General features: G+C 51.6%; 9 protein-coding genes across 9 annotated transcripts; 5 read left to right on the top strand and 4 right to left on the bottom strand.

Moving 5' to 3' along the window:
* Positions 1-354: 354 nt before the first annotated feature.
* On the bottom strand, positions 355-1,292 carry Asppvi_001269 (high-affinity Cu transporter CTR3; the record flags this gene model as incomplete). Its single annotated transcript, XM_043297570.1, has 4 exons — positions 355-391; positions 467-959; positions 1,017-1,047; positions 1,122-1,292. 4 exons carry the CDS (start codon positions 1,290-1,292, stop codon positions 355-357), a joined length of 732 nt encoding a protein of 243 aa, XP_043153505.1.
* A 741-nt stretch (positions 1,293-2,033) lies between these two features.
* Asppvi_001268 (exosome non-catalytic core subunit SKI6) lies at positions 2,034-2,904 on the bottom strand (the record flags this gene model as incomplete). Its single annotated transcript, XM_043297569.1, has 2 exons — positions 2,034-2,544; positions 2,606-2,904. The coding sequence occupies 2 exons, from the start codon at positions 2,902-2,904 to the stop codon at positions 2,034-2,036; spliced, it is 810 nt and encodes a 269-aa protein (XP_043153504.1).
* Positions 2,905-3,301: 397 nt separating this feature from the next.
* On the top strand, positions 3,302-6,386 carry Asppvi_001267 (putative DNA excision repair protein (Rad26L); the record flags this gene model as incomplete). Its single annotated transcript, XM_043297568.1, has 2 exons — positions 3,302-3,410; positions 3,469-6,386. 2 exons carry the CDS (start codon positions 3,302-3,304, stop codon positions 6,384-6,386), a joined length of 3,027 nt encoding a protein of 1,008 aa, XP_043153503.1.
* Positions 6,387-6,614: 228 nt separating this feature from the next.
* On the bottom strand, positions 6,615-7,478 carry ssuA (RNA polymerase II subunit A C-terminal domain phosphatase; the record flags this gene model as incomplete). Its single annotated transcript, XM_043297567.1, has 1 exon — positions 6,615-7,478. The coding sequence occupies one exon, from the start codon at positions 7,476-7,478 to the stop codon at positions 6,615-6,617; it is 864 nt and encodes a 287-aa protein (XP_043153502.1).
* A 987-nt stretch (positions 7,479-8,465) lies between these two features.
* On the top strand, positions 8,466-9,222 carry Asppvi_001265 (nicotinamidase; the record flags this gene model as incomplete). Its single annotated transcript, XM_043297566.1, has 2 exons — positions 8,466-8,516; positions 8,566-9,222. 2 exons carry the CDS (start codon positions 8,466-8,468, stop codon positions 9,220-9,222), a joined length of 708 nt encoding a protein of 235 aa, XP_043153501.1.
* Positions 9,223-10,092: 870 nt separating this feature from the next.
* Positions 10,093-11,045, top strand: Asppvi_001264 (GIG1 family protein; the record flags this gene model as incomplete). Its single annotated transcript, XM_043297565.1, has 4 exons — positions 10,093-10,372; positions 10,432-10,614; positions 10,670-10,854; positions 10,908-11,045. 4 exons carry the CDS (start codon positions 10,093-10,095, stop codon positions 11,043-11,045), a joined length of 786 nt encoding a protein of 261 aa, XP_043153500.1.
* A 1,305-nt stretch (positions 11,046-12,350) lies between these two features.
* On the top strand, positions 12,351-14,229 carry Asppvi_001263 (OSBP family protein; the record flags this gene model as incomplete). Its single annotated transcript, XM_043297564.1, has 7 exons — positions 12,351-12,471; positions 12,563-12,668; positions 12,725-12,835; positions 12,907-13,185; positions 13,265-13,514; positions 13,565-13,878; positions 13,941-14,229. 7 exons carry the CDS (start codon positions 12,351-12,353, stop codon positions 14,227-14,229), a joined length of 1,470 nt encoding a protein of 489 aa, XP_043153499.1.
* Positions 14,230-15,013: 784 nt separating this feature from the next.
* hosA (histone deacetylase HOS2) lies at positions 15,014-16,477 on the bottom strand (the record flags this gene model as incomplete). Its single annotated transcript, XM_043297563.1, has 1 exon — positions 15,014-16,477. One exon carries the CDS (start codon positions 16,475-16,477, stop codon positions 15,014-15,016), a length of 1,464 nt encoding a protein of 487 aa, XP_043153498.1.
* Positions 16,478-17,227: 750 nt separating this feature from the next.
* Asppvi_001261 (isocitrate lyase/PEP mutase family protein) lies at positions 17,228-18,205 on the top strand (the record flags this gene model as incomplete). The annotated part of the gene is made up of 2 exons (XM_043297562.1): positions 17,228-17,362; positions 17,420-18,205. The coding sequence occupies 2 exons, from the start codon at positions 17,228-17,230 to the stop codon at positions 18,203-18,205; spliced, it is 921 nt and encodes a 306-aa protein (XP_043153497.1).
* Between the last annotated feature and the right edge of the window lie 1,759 nt (positions 18,206-19,964).

The raw sequence follows: 19,964 nt of genomic DNA, 5'->3' as shown, positions 1-19,964 counted from the left end.
TACGACCTACACGCCTTGCCTGGCTCAAGAGCTTTTAGGAAGCTGGGCTTGAGATTATAAGGCTGAAAAGGGGGGTCGAGCATCAGAGTTCGATTGGAATGCAGGTATAAATTGTTTGGCCCAGATGCGAAGATCGCTTTATTCAGCATATCCTGACCTTACGTCAATAAAACGACTACAAAACTGATCATGAAACTAGATAGGAAACTTTTATGTTATAATTGATTGCTATCATTGATCTCATATTACAAACACCTTGAGGTATCTTCTTCTGTCGTGGATCTGAGAGGGGAGCAGCGGAACGCTTGAATCGAGAGCGACTTAACGAATTGCAGACCGGATCAACGAGCAGATCTATCCGCAGCATTTGGTGACCGTTGTAGCATCATTCCTAAAACAAAGACACAGGTCAGATCGTGCCCTCTGCATATCATCCGAGGAAGCTAAGGGAAGGGGAACGACATACTCCTTCTGCAGATTCAAAGGCTCCCAGGAGAAGATAAAGGAACCCAGGAACGCCCCGATGAAGATACAGATAATGATGTACCCGTTGAAGTACATGGCCAGCAACATGACAAAGTACGCCACCGCGAACTGGAGCATATGCAGCAGGGCGCGCACCAGCTGCTCGATCAGTGTGGGGCGGATGGGCGTCTTGTCCTCGAACGGGCTGCAGATCGTCTGCGTTGGGGCTTTGGACGCTGCGCCTTGGACGCCGCGGGTGGAGTCGGGAGAGCTCTCGGCGCTGGCGTCGGCGTCGGTGGCGGTCGTCAGGCCTTGGGACGAGGCGGTTGTGGAGAGGTACTGATTTCGCACGCGGGCGCGGTGGACGATGAAGGCGTCGTACTCGCGGCCGACGCGGCGGAGGAACTCGAGGCAGATGACGAGGCAGATGACGCCGATGCAGGAGCCGGCGAACATGCCGCGGGAGGTGATGTGCCATTGACTGGAGAGGAAGCCTGGAGATGTTGGCGTTAGCATCGTGGAGGTGAAGAGAGAGACAGTCAAAAGCTTACAGGAATCGATGGTGTACCAGTTCCACAACATCTAGACGGTCGGGGAGGTCAGCCGGTGGCTATTGTTTGATATTGTCGTCGGTGCTGTGCTCCGAGGCTGCATACCGAGATCTTGCAGGACGACGAGTGCATGCCGTCCATGCCACCCATGCCACCCATGCTATGAGAGCTGCCAGTGCCCATGGCGGCGCTGGCAGTCGAGGATGCGGACATGGCCATGGTCATGGTCGAAGTCATGGACACCATGGAGTCCATATCGTGGTTCATATGATCCATTCTACCGGTGGGATAGGCGATGGTACATATGAAAGTTCAAGGATTTTCCTCTGAGATGCACTTGAGGTAGCGAGTCAGGCAATCCCTAACCTGGCGGACAGGGACAGGGAGGAAAGGTGGAATAGAGAATGGGAGAGAAGAGAAGAGCAGAACAGAGCAGAGTAATAGAGGAAAGAATTGAGAAAGAGGAAGCACGGCGGTTATCTACATAGAGATAGCAAGCAGACACCCTGGGAGAAAGTGAAGTCGTACAACTAGACAGGCCCATCAGGGAACAAATGAGCTGCTCCTCGGCGCTTTCTCTGCTCTTCTGTGGCTCGATCGCATGATTCTCATAGTCATTAGGTGGATATAAATTCAAGTATTCTGCTCTCTGTTTCATAATTTGTGCTCGAAAGGCCTCAGTTTGCTGTTTGCTAAGAAGTCCGTTGCAGCAGTCCAAACCAATTAGGGTTTGGTTGCGAGTGGAATTGAGCACATTTCGGCCGCTTGGCTTCTTTGGCCCCCAGAACATTATTAGAATCTCTGCTAAGGAACTGGGTCTCTGCTAATGAAAACACGAGTTTAGCCTTATAGGGGTTTATCAATATGTAAAAGAAATGGGATGATAAAAAAAAAATAAAATATGAATCATTCAAAAGGTACAATCACCCCATCTATCATCATAACCGCGACGCCCAACTCCCATAGAGTATACATGCAGGGTATAAAAGTATCGAGACACATGATGTCAAGTAGATATCATACTCCCCGGTTCGTCCCTTTGATGACTCCTTCCAAGATCTCCCGAATCTGCTTGCATCCGTCAATTCCGACGGCAAGCATTGTCTCGAGATAAKTGCAATGGACTTTCGAGTCCATCACCATCAAGGAGACCTTCATATCTTCGTCGTCCTCGTCCATAGCGTCCTCTCCAACGGGAATAGCTGTTGTTGTCCCAACCGTCAGGAAAGGAAGCTCTTGTTCTTCAGGCAGTGACAGATCTAGAAGGGGATCCAGGAAGTCATTCCGAGGATCACGTGGCGTAGAGGCGCTGCCGCTCATGCCAGAGGTACAGGCAGAAAGCAGGCCCGGCATGGGAATACCGGCGTCGACAAGGGCCAGGGTGCACGCATTGACCGCTGCGGCCAGGAGAGACCCGTCAGCCGACAGGACTGAGACGTGAATGCTAATCGTACTGTGTGGATAGAGGTGGGTGTGGAGGTGGGATTGGAAGGCCGATCGCAGGATTGTCGCAATTCGTGAAGATTGCCTATGTCGGGACATGTTAGAACGTAGCGAAAGAGACGAAGCGTAGCAGTAAGGTCTCATACCTGTCGCTGCCCCCAGCTCTCCTCCTGCGATCAACGCCTGCAAACCCCGCAACGTTGACATCGACCTCGACCACAGCTCCGGCTGATCCTGCAGCACCTCCGGTTGCGTCCCCCCTCTTTCCCTCCGCGGGACCATGAACAGAGCACATTATCGATGTATTTCCCATGGACAAAAAGGATGACCCAGAACTGGCGGGGTTGGTAGAAATCTGGGCTTGAAGTAGACGGAGCTCGTTCCAGCGGCGTCCATCAAGGCGCAGCTTCGTAAGAGGATACGTCGTAGAGGTATCGAGAGGCATTTTGAGTTCTTCAAGTTATCGTTATTGCCCACCAATTTCTGTGCCTCATCAACCAGTTTCGCAACCGTTCACTTAATGCTGGTCACGAAGATTTTTTTCCCCAACACGTCAGGGACGACAGACAGGTGTTAAGCAACAATGAAGAGGAAGCGCTTATAAAGCTGATGAAATTCGACTCAGGATTTATCCCAATCTCAAATGGTGCGAGGAATTGCGCGGGCAAGACAAATGTGACAGACGGCGGAGGTCGAAGTGGGAGCGGACAAATTCAGTTTGCGGCCGACAGCTCTTTTCCCAGTCGGGAAATCCGCCTGATAAGTATCCGCACTCCGCATTCTCGCCATCACTTCCTCCGCGCGTCTGGAGACAAATTTCCTGCCCCTCATTGTTCTTCAGCATGGGCGGAGATTGGGAGTTACAAGACACCGACGTATCAACTGTTGACGATACGGAGGATGACGATCTCGATGGCACTCTTTTCTCCAAGCCGTCAATACCTTCTCGCTGTATGTTTCTCCGCATGTGCGCTTTAGCTACAAGTTAATCCAAGGAATTTGTGTTTAGATAGAGACCGTTTACTCAAATCAGATCTGGAACCACCCCAGTCCGCCTCCGATCATGAGCGTTCCAAGTTCAAGCAGTTATCGTCCCCTTCCAACCGCGATACCTCGGTCATTGACATAGCCGATACCGACAGTGGCGACGATTCCTTCAACGATGGCGAAGCAGCGTATAAGCAGTTCAAAGAGAGGAAAGCTATCAAGCGAAAGCGCAGCAGTGCCAATCTTCGCAAGTCGAAGAAAACCAAAGTGGCGAATCCTGACTCGTTTGTCGGCAAAAGGCCGAAGAAAGAGGACGAGAAATCCACTCGTACGCGACCCGTTCTGAGGACATATGGGGAAGAGCTTCCCTCGGACGATGAGCTCATGGAGTATACGCTTCCGGATTATCTGCAGAAACGGCGAACACAGTTCGACCGGCGGATGGACCACCTGAAGGAGTCCGGGTTGAAGCTGCCACCAGATTTCGATGACGTGGAATTCTCGGACGATGAGCGGTTAGAGTTCCTCAAGGAGAGACCTGCATTTAGGAATATAGAACCTTGCGGGAAGTACGAGGATATAACCCTTCCATACTCGCTCGGTTTAATTCCGGCCCCCATTGCGCAATGGTTGCGGCCCTATCAGGTCGAAGGTGCCGCCTTTCTCCATGAGCTTTTTGTCTATCAGAAAGGGGGCATTCTGGGTGACGATATGGGTCTGGGAAAGACGGTGCAAGTGATTACTTTCCTCACTGCTGCATACGGGAAGACAGGTGATGAACGAGACGCCAAAAGGATGAGGAAAATGAGGCGAAGTGGCCGGGACGGATGGTATCCGCGCACCTTGATCGTGTGTCCAGGGACCTTGATCCAGAACTGGATTTCGGAATTGAACCGTTGGGGCTGGTGGCATGTCGATACATACCATGGGGACAACAAGGAGCTCGCACTGCAAGCCGCGAGGTCAGGCCGCTTGGAAATTCTCATTACAACCTATGGCACATATCTACACAATAAGGATGCTGTGAACATGGTGGAATGGGACTGCGTTGTGGCGGATGAGTGCCACATCATTAAGGAACGCAGCTCGGAAACAACAAAAGCGATGAACATGGTCAATGCACTTTGCAGAATCGGGCTGACGGGCACTGCGATTCAGAATAAATACGAAGAATTGTGGACGCTCCTCAACTGGACGAATCCGGGAAAACTTGGCCCCGTTACGACCTGGAGACGTACCATCTCAGAGCCGTTGAGAATTGGACAGTCACACGATGCCACTCTGTACCAACTCAGCAAAGCTCGCAAGACGGCCAAGAAGCTCGTCGAAAATCTCCTACCTCAGTTTTTTCTACGGCGTATGAAGACACTGATAGCCGATCAACTTCCGAAGAAGAGCGACCGGGTCGTCTTCTGTCCGCTCACCGAGACGCAAGCGAGTGCTTACGAAAACATTCTCGACAGCGACATTGTCCAGTACATCAAGACATCCAGCGACAAGTGTGACTGTGGCTCAGGAAAGAAAGCAGGCTGGTGCTGCCGGCAGTTTCTGCCCTCCGGGGGCAGATGGCAGAACTATGTATTCCCCGCTATAGCCATACTCCAGAAGCTCAGTAACCACCTTGCAACACTCATACCGCAGGGGGCAGACTCCTTGGAGAAGCAAGAGAAGGATAAGGAGATGCTGGAGATTGCCGTGCCCGACCAGTGGGAGCAGCTCTATCGGACCCGAGACTCCATTGTCAACTACGCCAACCCCGAATTCTGCGGGAAATGGAAGGTCCTCCGCAAGCTTCTGAAATGGTGGCATGCGAACGGTGACAAGGTGCTTGTGTTTTCGCACAGCGTCCGTCTTCTCAAGATGCTACAGATGCTCTTTCATTACACTAGCTACAATGTGAGCTACCTGGACGGCTCCATGACTTATGAGGAGCGGACAAAAGTTGTCGACGAGTTCAATTCCGACCCAAAGCAGTTTGTCTTTCTAATCTCGACCCGGTCTGGAGGTGTTGGTCTGAACATCACCTCGGCGAATAAAGTGGTTGTCGTGGACCCAAACTGGAACCCCTCGCATGACTTACAGGCCCAGGACCGAGCGTACCGAATCGGTCAGTCTCGCAACGTCGAGGTCTTCCGCCTGATCTCCGCCGGCACGATCGAGGAAATCGTCTACGCGCGTCAGATATACAAGCAACAGCAGGCCAACATCGGCTATAATGCGAGCTCCGAACGGAGATACTTCAAAGGAGTGCAGGAGAAAAAAGACCGGAAGGGCGAGATTTTTGGGCTCGACAATCTGTTCGAGTTCAAAACCAACAACATCGTCCTCAGGGACATCGTCAACAAGACCAATGTCGCCGAGAGCAAGGCCGGCGTCCAAGTCATGGACATCGCCGTCGACGAAATCGACACAGCGACCACCACGCTTGACACCAGCTCCGAAACAAAGAATCAAGACGACCAGGTCATGAGCCAGTTAGCCGCCATGATCCGCGGCGACACCGACGACCCCGCGCCGCAGGCCCAGGCCGCCGTGACCGCGCAGAAACACGATCCCATCCAGGCCATCCTCGCCGGTGCAGGCGTTGAATACACACATTTGAACAACGAGGTCATCGGGTCGTCCAAGGTGGAGGAGCGCCTCAGTCGGCGTGCCGAGCTAGCCGATGAAAAACTCGGCGACGTACAGGTCTTCGGGTCCTCGCAAGACAGGACTGGGCGGGACTCCATTCTCGACAAGGACGGCCGGCCCATTCGGTACAGATTCCATCCACCACGGGATGTGATGAAACGTCAGTTTTGTAGTATGGCGAAGCGGTTCGGGTTCGATAGCGCCACTGAGTTTGCGCTTGTGGTGGAGGGTATGACGCAGGCTCAGAGACGGGCCTGTTTGGAGCGGTGGTATACCGAGCGACGAGAGATACTCTTAGGTCAGCGATGATGTTATGGATTTGGAAAACGGGCGTTCGATCTGGTTGGGCTTTTTGTTCAAGAGATACCCTTTTGCTTAGTTGGAGTTGGATTTACAGAACAGCTTTTATTCGACAGTCTGGTGATATTTGTACGTTAATAGCTACAAGAAGACACTGACTGCCCAATATGCCAAGAAAAGTCTCATTAACTCACGGATTATCGTTACGCAAGTGTGAAGCACTATCGATTCTCGTTACTATAGCCAGGCCAGAGTCCACAGAGCCGGCAAATTAGGCCACTTCTCCTGCCACGAAGCCAGAATCTCGGGTACACGTTCGTCGAAGCTCCTACGGGCGTCGCCGGTACCGTTTTCCCAACCCTCGGCACCATGAATCTTACGTTCCTGGGTCGCCGCTTCGTTCAGTCGCGTGGCTAATTCGAGGATGGCCTTTCCTCCTATTAGGGCTTCCTCGTGGTTATCTCTGATATCGACATTGAACACGTGGACTGGTCGGTTGAGGGACGCGCCCTTGTTCATGAGATCGTCTACGACGGCATCCCAGCACCGCTCCTCGCAGGTGATGATGACGTCGACCGTGCCTCCTTCCGTGCCCAGAGCACCCTTGTCGCCTTTCGACACGTGGTCCACACGCGGCATCCCGGGAACCCAGTCCTGGAAACGCTCCGGGCCCCATTTCAAATTCCGGTTGCGGTCAAGCATGTTCAGAAGGCCATTATTACGGTACAGTCTTTCGTCCTTGGCGAGGAGCTCGTCATACATTTGCGAGTACGAGGTGGTGTTGAAGTTGTAGACATTGGGTTGAGTGATGGATGGTCCTGGAAGACGGACCAGGGAACCTGTTCCGAATGAAATAACGGGGAAGGGAGTGGGCGCAGTGGAGAGCCGGAGATGGGCTTCCATCGAACGGTTTTGGTTCGATGCACATACTGTGCAGAACTTCAGCTTGAACGAGTCTGACGACGGCGCGAGTGTAACTGCTTCTGCGGCCTGGGCCTCGCCTGTGCCTGTCGTAGAGGTCTCCGGTGGTGGTGGAGGGGGCGGAGGAGGCGGATTGGGAGTGGCAGTGCCCGCACTGGATAGTCGAGGGTCGTGAGCCATGTTGAGCGGCGATGTAAGCAAGTATCACCAAGTGTGATGTGTTATTCGTAGGAGAAACGGAGGTGCCGGCTTGGAAGTCGACTTTGCGAGACCAAAATCAAGGAGGCTGGAAGGTGTGTTCACTTGTTCCTTGCAAGAGCTGCTTTCAATTAGCAAGATTGAATGGTAATGCTTGCAAGAGTAGTGACCAAGGAAATAAAGTGTAAATCATCAGAAATCTAGTTATGCGTATAAAAAGGTTGTCCGCATGGTGTAGCTAGGACAGCTCCAATAAAAAGAGATCATCATGTGATGGCACAGCAAGGGTTGGTAGAGATTGATATTTTGTGGTACATACCTTGAGAATTCCTCTCATTATCTGGGTGTTGAAATGAGCCTGATGTAATGTTGTCAACTGTATGATCTCGACAGATGGATGAAGGGCCGCAGCCCTGATGACAGAAAGTGAAGAATCTTGCGTGTGTTTTCGCTCCGCGCGAAGCTTTTGGGTGCTGTGCTGAGTCAGCAGGAGCTTGATTCTGCGCTAACCCTTTGTGGAACTGACCATGGATGGACGTTGAGAGTCGTGATACAGAGCAGCTGAAGAAGTGCCTGACGGATCTTGATAGATACCTGCCAAAATAACCTTGACACCGTCATGGGTTTTAGGCTAGACGTGGATATTGTCAGCCTTTGCAAGCCTTGCGCTAAGCTTTCTCTGTTCCTCTGCCAAACCGAGCGGTATCACGTGACCCTATTATTGGGCATCGGTCTGACGATGTGTCTTCCCGGCTGCTCGATGCTTGCATTGTCTTCAGACTGCGCATGATAATCATCTGACTGGAGAGTGTGACAAGAAGGCTACCCATAACTCAGACAAAACCCAGAATAGAAGGGAAACGCGCATACTTTGTGCCCGTATAGGGATCGACCATTGCTTCTGGAAGGGCGATACAAACTAATTTCAATAGGCTCTTAACCCTGGGAAGCCGTCACACCCAACTCATGATGAAGGCAGCATTACTTGTGGTAGATATGCAGGAAGATTTCTGCCCACCGGTCAGCACAGCTTGCTCTCATGTCTGTGGAAAGAAGCTCATAGCAACAGGATGGATCACTCGCGGTACAAGGGGCTCGCTCCATTGCACCACTTATCAATACCTTGCTCGCCAACCCAGGCTTTGTGATACGCGTAGCCTCGCAAGATTATCACCCCCAAAATCATGTATCCTTTGCGAGCAATCATCCTGAGCCTAACAATCGCCCCTTTGAGTCCGTCTTCCAGATGACCAATCCGGCGCCTGGGAAGCAAAACGAGACCAAGGAGCAAAGGCTATGGCCCGTTCATTGTGTTGGAGGGACCAAGGGGGCTTCTATCATCCCTGAGATTGACAGCAGTAAGATTGACCTGCACGTGAAGAAGGGCATGGATGCGCGTGTTGAGATGTACTCTGCCTTCTCAGATGCGTTTGGCAACCTTGACCCGGCCGTTCATGCTCAGTCAGTCGACGTTGATCTCAAAGCAGTGCTGGCAGAGAGGGGCATCACGCATGTGTTTTCAGTCGGGATCGCTGGTGACTATTGTGTCAAATACACGGCTATGGATGCCGCGAKGGCGGGGTTCAACAGCTATCTTGTGGAGGATGCGACTAGAAGCGTTGATCCTGATGCAGGATGGGAGGAGGCCAAGCGAGAGTGTGAAGCAGCGGGGGTAACAATCATTCGATCGGACGGGCCTGAGATTGCGGCTCTCACTACTTCTTAGTCGCCGTTTCAGCTCATGGTACTCGGTATTCAAGCTCGTTGACACTATGCTAGACTTTGGAATCGGAACTGGGCTAGACCTGTTAGGGCTTCAGATGATGGCGGCCCATAGATGCCAGCATTAGGACATGAGTAATAGACTGCTTATATGATGCCCCTGTTTCTGAGGCATACGTGGAGAATTCTACCGCATGCTGATGGTGTGAAGTCTGCTGTGCGCGGCAGATTCGTGAGACGATAGTTTTGGACCATACGATATTGACCGTAAAGTAGATAGCTCGGACCGATCGGTATCCACGTCTTTGTTGGAAAACAAGATACTCGGAGTAGATACGTGGTATCAAAAAGCTGTTCCAGCATTGCTTAGGGCGAATTAATGATTGACAATGACGCCGCTCCGCAGTGGAGAACTATGCTTCTGACATTCTCCCTAGGCTCACTTGCATTCATTGTTGTTCTTGGCTTGGACTGCCCCCAGCGATTGAGAGATAGAGTGAAAAGAATGAAGCTGGCTCAAATATTTTTGCCCTTATTGTATTTCTACATGAAGGTGAAGCTAGAAGCTATTCAAGCAATGGAAGAACATTCTGGGTGCTCTTGCGGGTCCTTTGACGGGTCGATCCCCTTGCCAGTTAACGGTCCCTTGCGCTGATCAGGGTCAATCCAGCTCAAGGAGTCCGTAATCCCATCCCACCGTCTGGGAGGACTTCTCCTTCCTCCACACAGCATGTCATTTCTGATTAATCTTCCCATCTTGCCATCCTGGAGCTTAAGTGTTGCGTAAGCGCAGATCTCATTTCGTTCGCTTAGGTACTCACCGAAGTATACCACAACTACGCAAGGGGATTCGCTTATACAGACCAACGACGCAATGCCTACAAATACAAGTCTCTCAACACCAGCAGCGACGTTCACAGCTGTCAATGAGACCCTTGAATCACCTACCATCAGCGTCTCAACTGCACAACTAGCTCAAAATAGGAATTTGACGAAGAAATTACCGTACTGGCTCGTCAATGTTCCCCCATCACAGTGGCCGGCAGAATGTCCTGCGTTTCTGCGCGATTTGCCGGCCAAGTCCATTGCCATTCTGTCGACTCCAGATGCGGAGTACAAGAGGCAGGATTGGGAGACAGTAAAGGAGATTGTTAGTAAGTGGGCCCGGATTGGAGTAATTTACGGCAACCCGCTGCTGACATGTTATAACCAGGAAGTAACCGGATAGATCTGTTCCAGCGCGTTCCGAGCGAACTGAGAAGGTATCTTGAGTTTAAAGCGCACATTGTGGCCAAGTATGGATCGATCATGCGATTCATGGTCAAGGAAAGGCTCTGCTGGGGGGTTGGACAGGCGGATGATCTGACGCCCAAGGGACGGCCGTTCGAGTTCGAAGGTCCGTTTGCCCCTATTGTTGAGTGGACTGGTCGTTCTGACGTGATTTCGTGCAGAGGACATTCGGATCTTGTACAATGACTGGCCGTATGGGGTCGAGGAGGACATTGTGCATCTTGTGGTGTGGACCAAGTTCGAGCTGGAAGATGATCCTGCCACGGATGATTTGACGCCTCAAGCGAGGAAGGAGATCGATGATTATGTGACAAGGACGTTTCGGTCACGGGTGCCGGCTGAACAGGTTTGCTGTCCTAACTGGCGATGAGAGGTCCAGTAAACTAAAAACAAGCACAGGTCATTTGGTTCAAGAACTGGAAGTCGCTCAAATCGGTCCACGCAGTTGAACACTTTCATGTCATGCTCCATCAACCGGATATGGAATTCGTCCAGGAGGTTACCCAAGGGGATGTGCCAATGACGGCAAGGTTCTGAATTGAGGTCTTAGACATGGTTGCCTATCTAATCACCCATGGCCATTGCTTGACTTGGGTTTGCTTCAAATAGTTAGGGCGGGATGATGGTGTAAGAAGGGTCTCTGAAACTAATTTACCCGGAGACTTGAGACAGCTAGGCATAGACTACAGATACTAGGTAGATAGATGGATATAGACACAGTTCGTTTAATCTTAACCAATTGGTCAAGAAGAGTATCTATACGAGTACGGCGTACACGCTCCCTAAAGTAAACCCCACCTGCCAAGCTTCTGCCCCTCGCCATCAGTCGGTGAGAACTACCTTAAGAAATACGATTACGCGCGCGACAGGGGTTGAAAAGCAAGATATAAGATCCTGACATTAGGAGATAAACAGTAGATAAAAAAGGAGAAATTGATTGACACCATCTTACCATCGTCATTGAACATGGTAGGTATTTAAATGTCTTGGACTGTTGTAGGACTGTGGGGATTGAAACGGTAATACCTCTTCAGCCTTCTCTGGGATTCTGTATTAGCAACGTCACTGCCTGCTGGCTGCTCCCCACAGTATAAACTAAACTATGAGCAAAAGAAGAGTATTATCCTTGACTGGATTAAAATAAAATAGTTAATGGAAAAAACAGTATGCCACAATAGTCAAGCGAAGAGGGGGGAAAAGAAAAAAGGGAAAAAGTCATCGATAAAAATCCTCTCTCTTTTTTCTCTCTTTCTTCTCTCATTCTTCCAACTTCATCCTGATGTAGATACTGCGCAAGCCTCCCCTCACAAAGGAACCACAAGACTTGTCAACTGGTTTCATAAATATCTATCTACCTAACAGAAGGAAAGAAAAGAGACGTCAGAAAAAGACTCCCCAAAGCGACTTTTCCTTCAAGAAGACCTCTTTTTCTCGTTTCTCTTTCTCTTTGTCCTCCCTCTCTTCTCTCCTCCCTACGCGATAATCATTCTATCTATCTGATCCTACTTATTACTACCTTACTGCTTCTTATATCACAGTAACGAAATGCCTGTGACTGTTCCGCATATCCGCCGGCGTTCATCTGCGGCCACTGCCAGTGAGTAGAGTTCCGGAGTACATACTGCCATCTATCTACTCCGTACTAATATGACTGTTGTTGCTGTCTTCTCTCCAACACGTCATACCCGTCTTGCTTGTCCTTCCCCTCTAATCATTCTCTCCGCCTAATTTTTCCGTCCTTACTTTGGTTACCTTATCATTAGCACGAATCTTGTTTCCATATATTCTTCTGTTCTATATATCCTTAGCCATCTACATCATAGCCCGTCAGTTCATTCTATCATGTCCGCTGACTGGGCCACTTTTTTCCATCTTTCTTCAGGTACTCGTTCCTCCATGGATGAATCAAAGCCGGAAGCCGGAAGCGGGGAAGATGAGGTCGTTGAGCCTGAACAGGGCAATGGTATGTAATTGTTGTAAGGTTCAGTTGCAACAAGGAGCTCTTCCCCGGAGGCTCTATTCTCGGTAATATAGGCGCTTACCCCTTTGCTCAGTGCTGTCACATATCATTTCCCAGCTCCGACCGGGCGCAGACCTGAGTCGGGTCGTGCTGCCTACCTTCATTCTGGAGCCTCGCTCCATGTTGGAACGGATCACCAAGTATGTGTGCTCGAACCTCGCTGTGATGCTCTGCTAATCAAGATCCCTATCGAAAGCTTCATGGCTCATCCGGAGACCCTTCTTCCCATGCCCACGATCGATGACCCCCTCGAGCGCTTCGTTTCCGTCGTCAAGTTTTACCTAAGCGGATGGCACATTAAACCTCCGTACGTGCACTCGACTTTCTCCCATTCTGTTTCCGAAGATGAGACATCTTTTCTAACCGTGGATACTGCAGAGGCGTGAAGAAGCCGTTGAATCCGATTCTCGGAGAGACCTTCACTTGTTACTGGGATTACCCCGACGGCACGCGAGGGTATTACATCGCCGAACAGACCTCTCACCACCCTCCGAAGTCCAGCTACTTCTTCATGGCGCCAGAACACCACATCCGGATTGACGGGACGTTGAAGCCTCGCAGCAAGTTCCTAGGAAACTCGGCGGCAAGTATGATGGAGGGTATCGCCATTTTACGCTTCCTAAACCGCGGCCAAAACCCAGAGAAAGGCGAACGATAGTATGTGGCCGCATATCCCACTTCCATGAGCTGCAGCGATAGACGTTGTTCAATCTGATACTAATTGAACGGTGTTCAGCATCCTGACACAACCGAATATGTACGCTCGTGGGATCCTTTTTGGAAAGATGAAGTATGAGCTCGGTGATCACAGCTACGTCCGTTGCCCCGAAAACCATCTAGTCGCCGACATCGAGTTCAAGACGAAGGGGTACTTTTCCGGCACCTACAATGCAATCGGAGGGACGATCAAGAATGAGAAAACGGGCGAGGTATACTATGAGCTGTCTGGACTTTGGAACGGAGAGATGTTCATCAAGGACGTTCATGTATGCTGCCCGAGTGCGTCCTAGAATAACCACATACTGACTATGTATAGACTCACAAGAAGGATGTCCTGTTCGATGCAACACACGCAAAACATGCGCCGCCCAGTACCCGGCCGATAGAACAGCAGGGCGAACGGGAATCGCAGCGGTTGTGGCACAGCACGGTCAAGGCGCTCCTTGCCCGTAACCACGAGGCAGCAACGGACGAAAAGACAAAGATTGAAGATCGTCAACGTGAAGAGGCCGCTAAGCGGGCCGACGAAGGAGTGGAATGGCGTCCGAGACTCTTCCGCCCTGTTCACGGGGGCCCCGGAGGTCCCGACGAGGGTGAGGAGGACTTGGACTGGATCATCAGCGCGCATGTGTAAGTGACGGAGGCGCCTTTTTACTTCTATCCTTCGCTCGGAAGTTGACCGCGAACTACAGTGACTCTAAAAACCCTGAACTCGCCGTCAAACAAATCCTGTCCATCGCACCCATCCTGGATGGCCAGAAAGACAACAGCCAATTCCAGATTCCACCCCACGTACCAAAACAAGGGGACCAAACCGCTCCGTCCGCAGCTGACGCTGTTGATGTAAAGAACACTGGTAGTGGCACTGGCTCCGGACCCTCAGAAGCCCCGCAACCTTCGAGCGTGGGCAAAAACTCCGTAGAACGCAAGGATTCTCGGACGTCCGAAGTCGATGAATATGTCGACGCGGAGGAAAAATAAGCCTGACGCTACTCTCAACTATCTGATCTTGCTGCATACCAACGCTTCTCTTCGGTCATCCTATTTCTCGGATGACGTCCCGCCAGGCGTCCGGACCTCTAGCCCGTTGTGCAACGTCGACTTGAGAGCGATCTCAATCGTTGCTCCAAACGGACAGGAAGCAGGTGAGGAAGCAGGTGAGGAAGCAGGTGAGGAAGCAGGTGAAGAAGCCATGACATGGTAGTCAACCTGCCAAGAAGAAGTGGCTAAACGAAGGTGACATGACCCTCGCCACATTTTTTTGACGCAGCCGACGGGATCGTTTTGACTTCAACACAGCGTTTCGTTTTCAGTGGTCTTTTTTTTTGCGCTATTTTACTTACCGAATGCGTCGCCCGTCTTGGATACCCGATTTGATTTTGAGAGGGGAGCGAAGGCGATAAAAGGACGAGAAGGCGCTTAGAGATTTGACGCGCGAGAGGAAAGGGGACATGGGAGGTTCAGGAGATAATGTGTCATATACGTGGCTATATTGGAATATGGGATTGATAGAAGGACGGGAGGTTAGGCTGGGGAGCATCTTAATTCTATAATGATAGATTGGTCCTTCTGACCTGCCTTGTCCCACCCGGTTGAGACTGATAGCCAAAAAGGATCGAAAATACAAAAAAAATCTCTTCTGGGATATCATAGATCGAGCAACGAGATTTGAGCCCAAACGCCAGAGCACCACCCATCCAAACGAGTAAACCACCCAAAGCTATAGAATAGAAAACGCCCAAGGAAAAACGAAACACAAGAAAAATCAAGAATACAGCTCCCCCCGATACCCTGCACCCTTCTCCAATTCCCGCCGTCGATTCCCCTTGACCGCCGCACTACCGGACCCCTCGCGCTCCTCGCGCTCCTCCTCCAGATGGGCCGTCGTCTCCTCGATCTCCTTCTCCGTGTCTTCGCGCAGACCCAGGATATCCGGGGGAATGAAGCTCATCTGGACACTGGGGGCCCCCTGGATATAGCGGAGCTGCTCACGGATGGCCTGGACGAGACCGGCGAGGTAGGGGCGGGAGTTTTTGTTCTCGAGCTTGCGCATTTCCGACAGGGGCGGGAAGAGCGAGAAGTCCGGGCCGAAGTGGTTGCGGAAGGCGACAGTGTCGGGGATGTTCGGGTCGATGAGGTCCTGGGCGTCGATGAGGATGGAGGTTTCGTGGGCCCAGGCGCGGGACACGTTGCGCGGGGTGTAGCCGCCGCCGCCGACGACGAGGAGGGGCAGGCCGAAKGTCTTGACGAAGGCGACGCAGGCGCCGTGGGCGCCGACGTTGAGGTTGAAGCAGCCGAGGCGGTCGCAGCCGAGGGAGTCGGCGCCGCACTGGAGGACGATGGCGCCGGGGCGATAGGTGTCTACGCAGGCGCCGACGATGTCGCGGAAAAGCTGGATGTAGGATTCGTCGTCGATGCCGTCGTTGAGGGGGACGTTGACGGCGTGATGGGCGCCGGGGTTGAGCGGGTGGGTTGGGCCGGTGCTGTCGAGGGGTCCCGTGCCGGGGAAGAAGTTATCCTTGTCGTATTTGTGGAAGGAGACGGTGAGGACGCGGTCGGTGGACCAGAAGGCCTGCTCGACGCCGTCGCCGTGGTGCACGTCGATGTCGATGTACATGACGCGTGGGTGGTGTCGGAGTAGCTGCAGGATGCCGAGGACGATGTCGTTGACGTAGCAGAAGCCGCTGGCTTCAGCTTTTTTGGCGTGGTGCAGGCCGCCCGACCAGTTCACCGCGATTTCGGACTGGTTGTTGCACAGTTTGCGCGCCGCGTCGATACTGCCGCCGGCGTACAGAGAGCAGTAGTTGTACAGCCCGTTGAAGATGGGACAGTCGTCGCCGAAATTGAATCGCGCAATATTTTCGCTCTGTTCTGGATTCTCCATGTCTCCTGGCATCACCTGTCTCAAGAAGTCGAGGTAGTCCGTCTGGTGGAAGTCAGCCATCTCTTCGTACGTCGCAGCGCGGGCCAGGTAGAGGTCCATGGCATGGTGCATCCCGTAGGCCATGACGAGCTGCTTCGTGAGGGTCAGTCGCCAGGGCTTCATGGGATGCGACTGGCCAAAGTGGTGCGGTTCCACGGCCGGATTAGCGTGCCATGAGACTCGATAGCCTTGAGGACGAGGGATGCCATTCGTCTGTCGCTCGAGGGAGACTTTCTGATCAACACTCAGGGTGGGATTCGAGGTGGGCGGAGGATTGTATTCTTGGACGATGGCGGATCGCGCCATGAGGTCGGAATGGTAGGGAAGAAATAGGAGAAGAAAAGGAAAAGATGAAAAGAAGAGAAGAGATTAGTGTCATAAATAAATCATGTGCGTCTAAGACATGCTGTGAGAGACCAGATTCAAGATGAAGAGGTGGAGAGGTTGAAATCGAAGGATTGAATCGTCGGGAATGTGGAGAATGAAGAATACCAAGAGGTACTAGTGGCGGAAACTGGAAAGTTGAGAAGCAGAAGAACCAGTGGCGGCCAGTCTCACCTTATCAAATATCAGCAGCAAATATTAATATGCAGCTGTCTAGACTACTCACGACCTAAAATATGCTTGAACTTATGCATATGGTTTCTGCTTCGAAATATCTAGATGAATCCCCGGATTACCTACTGAAAACCGAACGAATCCATATCTCTTGCAAGATGCAATTCTCTACAGAAATGCAATTCCCGAGAGAATCCCGAGAGCTTATTAATCGACTCCCGATCTCGGATCAGTGGCAAGACCATGCTTCAGCGCAAATAACAGATAAATAGAGAGGCTAACAAGAGCAAGGGGTTGAGTAATTGTCTCAGGGACACAATTGGTGTCTTGTATTGCGTGTTGGTGATACCGTGTGTTGGTCGAGTGCGACATCCCTTTGAGTCAACACCCCTAGATTATATCTACCGCTACGCGTCGCACTCTCAATGTTGCTAAGCTCAGCAGGAAGCAACTTCTGAACATATATCTGAATATTATATTCCACTTACGCATTTCATCATGCCCATTGTCACAGCAGCCACTGCTCTCCGGCGGTCTCTTGAGGACCCCAAGTCATTCATCGTTGCACCGGGTGTTTACGATGGTCTTTCTGCTCGGATTGCCTTGTCTGTGGGGTTCGATGCGCTGTACATGGTAAGTGCTCAGCCTACACAATTGTGCTGTCGTGGTCACTGAGCGTTATCATTCCAGACTGGCGCCGGTACTGCAGCCTCCGTCCACGGCCAGGCCGACCTTGGTATCTGCACCTTGAACGACATGCGCGCGAATGCTGAGATGCTCGCCAACATCTCGCCCTCTATCCCGGTCATCGCTGACGCCGATACCGGTTACGGCGGCCCAATTATGGTCGCTCGCACAACAGAGCAATACTCGCGCTCGGGAGTCGCCGCCTTCCACATCGAGGATCAGGTGCAGACCAAGCGCTGCGGACATCTCGCTGGCAAGATACTGGTAGACAAGGAGACGTACGTGAGCCGCATCCGGGCGGCGGTGCAGGCGCGGAAGCGCATGGGCAGCGACATCGTCGTGATTGCGCGGACCGACGCGCTCCAGGGCCATGGGTACGAGGAGAGCGTGGCACGGCTGCGGGCGGCGCGGGATGCGGGTGCAGATGTCGGCTTCCTCGAGGGGATCACGTCCAGGGAGATGGCGCGTCAGGCGGTCCAGGATCTGGCGCCGTGGCCCATGCTACTGAACATGGTCGAGCATGGGGCGACGCCGTCGATCTCGGCGGATGAAGCCAAGGAGATGGGGTTCCGTATCATCATCTTCCCCTTTGCGGCAATTGGACCTGCTCTGACCGCTATCCGCGAGGCTATGGAGAAGCTCAAGAGGGATGGTTTGCCGGGGTTGAGCAAGGAGTTGACGCCACAGATGCTGTTCCGCACATGTGGCTTGGACGAGAGCCTCAAGGTGGACGTAGAGGCAGGAGGAGCAGCGTTTCAGGGCGGAGTAGACTTGGAGGATAAGGACTAGACTTATGGCAATAATCGATGAATGCGAATGACGTTGCTGTTAATCACTTGCTATCATAACCGCCGGTGTAGAAGTCCTGTTGGGTAATCGGAAACTCCAGGTCACATGACATTTCCCTTTTTGTACTTGAGATCCAATTTTTTTGCCATGTCAGCTCCAAACGATGATCAACCTGATGACGAGTCCTCCCCTGCAAGGTGATGAGTTCCGAAAGGAAATTACATGTTCTAAGTTTTCCGGAAGGCCCCGCCGCCGAGAGTTGGGCTTTTATGAAAGAATTTCCTAACAACATGTGACACCAAGTTAGGAAATGACTCCCATGGTTGTGTTCATGGTACAGATTCTCTGGTTCCGCCGTCCGTCAACCACGACCAGCTTGTCCACGGATACCATGTTTATTTACTAAGTAGCATAGTTCTAAGCGCCCAATCGGCGGCAGGCGTCCGCCAATTGTGTTGCTGGAAGGACTAGCGCGCACAATCATTCACGATGGGATTTTCTCTTGCCTGTCGAATTGAAAATGAATTGGTGACATAGACTGCATTGGTCAACGCAGATATATCGCTCATATGCCGTCATTACAAGTCAGTGAGAGGTCTGTTCTGCAGTCACCGTCCAAGTTTGGATAAGTCAACGACTTGGTGTACCTGACTGCCCTGTTGTACAATGATGGATGTGGCAATTCGACAGTGGACAGTGGACACAGTTGTGGAGATGGATACATCTACTGTCCCTGTCGATTTGTCGCATAGTACAGTCAATTGCCATTCTAGAATCTGGCGGTGGATAAAGATGTAGATGAATTTGCTGTTTCTGCTTTGTATCGACCCACATATGAGGGTCTTCAGTCTATGGAGTACTCTACTGGATGGAAGATCAGGCTGGCTAGATGGGTCTTCAGAGTTCAAAATCCATCTCTTCATTCGATCCTGGATTGATTTTTTAACGGGAAGAAGAGATTTTCTATCATATAAGCATGAAAGGGTAAGGTATGCCTTCGACGAGGGATCGTTCTAGTAAGAGACTCCGGCCGATGCTTTGCGGGAGGATGAGTAGAGTCAGTCGCTGCCCATCCGGCAGTCACAGTATGATGGCAGTACCCTTTTGGAGCATTGAGATTCTCTGCTGCGCCATTTTATCAGAACGCGATAGCCTACCAACACGTGGGTCACATATTGACGTGGCGAATTGCTTCCATCTCTACGGATACAGTCATGAGAGTAGGGCCAGAGTGTACCACGATTCGCTGAATTGATGAGTGTACCTCTCCGGATAGATTTTATTTCGACAATAATTATCCATAATTGTTCCTGCATTTGGGCTGATAGACCAAGCGCATATGGGCTGTCAGGTGCTAGGAACGTGGCCAGCATTCCAACCATCTAATCTCCCACAATGACATCAGATCTCGATGAAGAATGCATCGCTGCCATGCTTCAATTGATCTATCACTAATTGCCGCATTGATCAGTTGAGTGCTCTTTACTTTCATCAACTTTGATCATCAAATGCACGATGCAGGTACCTGAGTAACAGTGGACTAAGGCACACAAGAAGCGACTTATTACAATACCGTACCATAAAACGGGCCAGCAACCCGCGACCCTGTGCCAGGGATCGAGGGTCTCGACTGTTGTCCTATGTGGATACAAAGCTGGACGCACAGCCAATCATTGCCCCTCCTGAAGATGCGAGTTGACAGGCTCAGGAACCGTCGCTCCTAGCCGACCAATCAGCAGCAAGGATGGCTCCTTTTTCC

Source organism: Aspergillus pseudoviridinutans (genome assembly GCF_018340605.1).
Source record: "Aspergillus pseudoviridinutans IFM 55266 DNA, scaffold_1, whole genome shotgun sequence".
In the NCBI taxonomy this organism is placed as follows: domain Eukaryota; kingdom Fungi; phylum Ascomycota; class Eurotiomycetes; order Eurotiales; family Aspergillaceae; genus Aspergillus; species Aspergillus pseudoviridinutans.
Note: the sequence above shows the minus strand (reverse complement) of the source record. Positions and strands in the feature narration are given on the sequence as shown.